Here is a 5,000-nt window from a genome sequence, read left to right as displayed (position 1 = left end):
TTATGTATTTATTTTTATGTATTATCTATTATGTATTCTTATGTAATTGTTACTGCTTATTATTATTTTTTATTATGAATTATTGATGCTATTTTCTTTACTATCATCATCATCAATATGATAATTATCTTGATTGTTATATTATTATCATTATTATTACTACTGTTGGTATTAGTATTATCACTATCATTATTATTACCGTAGCTATCGCAATTACTATCAGTATCAATTATTTATTAACATTATCATCATTATTATCATCTTCATTATCATTAATACCATCATCACTAGCATTATTACAATCATCATTATCATTGTTATCACAATTAACCCTCACCCTCACTATTATCCCTATCACCATTACTATCATCACTATCCTCAAAACCATCATTATTATCATCTTGATTATCCTCCCCCTCTCCCTCCCCCTCCCCCAGGACCCAAGACCGACTCGTGCGATTGAACGATATGTCTGTGGAAGGCTGGTCTCACAGCTGCATCGTCGACTTTGTCAGAAATCTCTCTCTTGCTGACAATGTGACGACCGCGCCTACCACGCCCACACCTTCTGCCACGCCCACACCCACGCCCGCGCAGACGACGAAAGGAGGAGGAGGAGGAAGAGGAAGAGGAGGTGGTGGTGGGGGAGTAGGAGGAAGAGTGGGTGGAGGTGGAGGTGGAGGAGGAGGTAGTGGAGGTGGAGGTAGTGGAAGAGGAATGAGGAAGAGGAGGAGGAGGAGGAGGAGCTATAGGGAAGCAATATACAATGCTTAGCCGATCCAGGATGTAGCCCTTGTTCCTGCTTTGACTTGTGCGGTATAGAGGGACTTAAAAAATAAACAAAAACAAAACAAAAACAAAAACGTGGAGATGATGAGGATAAGATAATGAAATATGATATATAAAAGAAAGAGAGAATTCACTTGTGAAAAGATAGTATATATTGGATTATAATACTGATAACCTAAGCTTAGTAACAACAACTTTCTTATCTTTCTATCTTTATATCTTCATCAAAAGAGCTTTACTCTTCGTTAACGTCCCTTCAGGTGAACCTAATATATCATATATCGCTCTTTAATTACCTCATTGGGACTATAATTGCTTGTTTCTTCATAACTACCCCATTCCCCCCTCTTCATTACCAAACTTTATCCATATCGCATCTTTAAGGCTGGATTGATTGAATATTGATAATTATCATCTATTTCATTAGTGACTTCAGAGGATAGATGGGTCCATGTTGGTATCTCCTTAAGTACGTTATCTTCCCTTCCTTGCTAGTACTTCGTAAATTAACCGCAAAACAATTACACTATATTATAGATATAGCGTTGTATAGGATGACCTGGGAGTCTGTGTTATACTCAGCCCCTTACCCAAGCAACTTTTTAAATTAAATATTATTACATATATAAATACCCTAAATACACAACCAACAACCCCACAACCCCCCCCACCCTCCAACCCCAACCCCACCCCCCAACCCAACCACATACCCCCCCCCCCCCCCCCAATCCCCCCAACCCCTTCCCCCCACCCCCCCCCCCCAAACCCCACACCACCCACCACCCCAACCCCTTCCCCATACCCAACCCCCCCTAACCCCCCCCCCCCCTCAACCCCCCCCCCCCCCCACCCACCACCCACCCCCCCAACCACCCCCCCCCCCGCCAACCCCCCACCCCAACAAACCCCCCCCCCCCCCCCCCCCCCCCATCCCACCCCCCCATGGCACACCAACCCCCACCCCAATCCCAACGATTCCCCCCACCCCCCCCCACTCAACCACCCCCCCCCCCCCACAACACCCTCCCCCCCCCCATATCCCACCCCCCAACTCCACCAAACCACCCCACACAACTCCACCACCACCCAACCCCCACTCCCCCCCAACCACCTAACCCACACCCCCAACCCCCATCCAAACCCCCCCAAACCTTATCCCACCGCACCCCCCCCAACCATACCCCCCCCCCCCACACCCTCCACCCTCCCCCCCCCATCCAAACCCACCCCCCACACCCCCCAAACTCCCAACCCCCCCCCCCACCACCCACCCCACCCCCCCCCCCCCCACCACCCACCCCAACCCCCCCCCCAACCCCCCAACCCCCCATCCCCACCCCCTCCCCAACCCATCCCCCTACCACCCCAGCCCACCCCCCCCCCCCCCCCCCCCCCCAACACCCCCCCCCCCCCAACCCCCACCACCCCACCCAGCACACCCCCAACCCCCAACACAATCACCCCCCCCCCCCCCCCAACCCCCCAACACACCCCTACCCCCCCCACCACAACCCCCACCCAACCCCTCCACCATCCCCCCCCCCCCCCACCCTACCCCCCCCACCACCACCCCTTCTCCAACCCCCAAACCCATTCCCCTACCACCCCATCCCACCCCCACAACAACACCCACAACCCCCAACCCCCTACCCAACCCACCCAAACAACCCCCCCCACCACCTTCTACACACCCCCCCCCACCACATAAACCCCCCCCACCCCCCCCCCCCAAACCCCGCACCCACCCCCCCCCCCCCTAACACAACCCCCCAAACCCCCACCCCCTCCCCACCCCCCCCCCCAACCCGACCAAACACAACCCCCAACCCCCCCCCCCCAACCCCCAAACCCCCCCCCACCCAACCACCACCACCCCAACCCCCAACCCCCCCCCCCCCCCCCCCCAACCCCCAACCCCCCCACCAACCCCACAACCCCACACCCCCCCCCCAAACCAACACCAGCCCCCCAAACACCCCCCAACACCCCAACAACCCCAACCCCCCCCCCCCAAACACCACCAACCCCCAACCCCCCGCACCAACACCAACCCCCCCCCCATCCCCCCCCCCCCCCCCCCACCACCCCAACCACCCACCCCCACCCCCCCCCAACATACAAAACCCCCCCCCACCCCCAACCCCCAACCCCCCAACCCCAAAACCCCCCCCCCCAACCCACCCCCCCAACCCCACAAACACCCCCACAACACCCAACCCCCCCCCCACCAACCCCCCCCCAACCCCAACACCCCACCCCCCCCCCACCCCCCCCCCCCCCCAACAAACAACCCCAAAAGTCCCCCCCCCCAACCCCCCCCCCCCTAAACACCCCCATCCCCCCCCCCCCCCCCCAACACCCCCACCCCCCCAACAAACCCCCAACCCCCCAACAACCAACCACCCTCCCAAACCCCCCAACCCCCAAACCCCCCCCCCCCCCACCCAACACCCTCCACCAACCCCCCCGCCCACACCCACCCCCCAAACCCAACCCCCCCCCCCAACACCCCCCCAACAACCACCCCCCCAAAAAACACCAAAACCCATCCAACCCACCCAACAAAAAAATTACAAACCCCACCACCCCAACCCAACCAAAAAAAACAACCCCAATCCAACCCCCCCCCCCCCAACCCCTGCCCCCAACCACCACACAACCAACCAACCCCCCCCCCCCCCCCCCCCACCCCCCACCCCCCCCCCCCAACCAACCCCCAAACCCCCAACCACCCCCCCCCCCCCCACACCCAATCCTCCCCCCCCCCCCAACCCCTCCCCCCCCCCCCCCCCCCCCCAACATCCCCAACCCCCAACCCCCCCCCACCACCCGTACCCCCCCAACCACCCCCCCCCAAACCCCCACCAACCAACCCCCCAACCCCCCCAAACCACCCACAACCACCAACCCCAACCCCCACCCCCAACCAACACCCCACCCCAACACACCCAACACAACACCCAACCCAAACAACCCCCCCCAAACCCACCCCCCCCACCCCTACCCCCCCAAAAACCACCCACCCCCCCCCCCCAACCCCCCCCCCCCCCCAACCCCCCCCCCCCACCCCCCCCCCCACCCCCCACCCCACCTAATCATATTAATATATGTATATATATATATATTAATTTTTTTTTTTATCTTTTTCATCCGATAATTGCAAAATCTTAAATTAACTTCGGTGGTGTGTAAAATTTAGTGTATGGGATGTGGGTGTGGTGGGTGGTTGTTGAAGTTGGTTGGGGAGGTTTGGGTTATTGGTGGGTAAGGGGGTGGGTGTTTTGGGGATACTTTGTGTGTTGAGGTATGTTATAAGGGGTAGGTTTTTGGTTGTTAATTTGTGTTGGTGTGGTATATAATTGTGTAGGTTGGTTTTGTTTTGTTGTAGTGTAAGGTTTTTATTTAAAAGTTTTTATTTGTTATTGTTTTTGTAAAAAAAAATTTTGTTTGGAAAATAACATAGAAAAAAAAGGGCGTCATTCAGTCCGCGTCACGTCGTCGTTGTGTGTGGTCGTTGTCTGCCCGTCGTGCCCCGTCGTTCACACGTGGTGTTCGTCTAGTCCAGTCGTCCGTTCCCCCGTTTTCGCCGTTGCGTGGTCGTTGCAGCCGTCGTTCCCGTTCGCTCGTCAACATCACGTCACGTCCGTCACATCCGCCGGTGCCGTTCATCGTTGTTGTGAAATGTAAATCCCAAAACATTTAGGAGATTACAGTAACCTTTTTTTTTTTTTCTTTATTTTTAAACTCGTTGTCTCCCTCTTCAGACATTAACGATGATTCTTCTTCACCCTCATTGTCTCATGGTCCATTCGCATACTCTCCTTCAGGAACCTTCAGGAACCTTTTTTTTTATTTTTTTTTTTTTTTTATTTTTTTTAATCGTTTTTTTTTTGGGGTTCTTCCAGCCTTGCTTCAAGGAATATTTTTTATTTTTTTTTTTTATTTATGTTTTTTTTTTTTATTTTTAATAATCGATTGTCTCCCCCTTTTCAGGAACCTTTTTTTTTTATTTTTTTGTTTTTTTTTTTTTTTTTTTTTTTTAAATTCGTTGTCGAAGATCTCCTCATCTCCTTCAGGGGTGAACCTTTTTTTATTTTTTTTTTTTTTTTTTTTATTTATTAATTTCGTTGTCTAGGAACCATTATTTTTATTTTTTTCTTTTTTTTTTTTAATCGTTGTCTCCCCCCTTCAGGAACCTTTTTTTTTTTTTT

At 53.4% G+C, this 5,000-nt stretch overlaps 2 protein-coding genes across 11 annotated transcripts in view; both read left to right on the top strand.

The window, feature by feature from the left end:
- Positions 1-5,000, top strand: part of LOC122261567 (uncharacterized) — a 90,080-nt gene that overhangs the window by 10,835 nt on the left and 74,245 nt on the right. The window lies entirely within an intron of this gene.
- LOC147466601 (uncharacterized) overlaps positions 1-5,000 on the top strand; it is a 9,682-nt gene that overhangs the window by 3,648 nt on the left and 1,034 nt on the right. Inside the window, exons 5-6 of the mRNA XM_086534787.1 lie at positions 438-703; positions 1,021-1,049. Of these exons, the coding sequence (XP_086390913.1) occupies positions 438-703; positions 1,021-1,049 (295 nt within the window). The remainder of the gene's footprint in view (positions 1-437; positions 704-1,020; positions 1,050-5,000) is intronic.

The sequence above is a fragment of the Penaeus japonicus genome, unplaced genomic scaffold, assembly GCF_977035675.1.
Source record: "Penaeus japonicus unplaced genomic scaffold, GWHDUDI00000001_assembly GWHDUDI00000042, whole genome shotgun sequence".
Lineage (NCBI taxonomy): Eukaryota > Metazoa > Arthropoda > Malacostraca > Decapoda > Penaeidae > Penaeus > Penaeus japonicus.
Note: the sequence above shows the minus strand (reverse complement) of the source record. Positions and strands in the feature narration are given on the sequence as shown.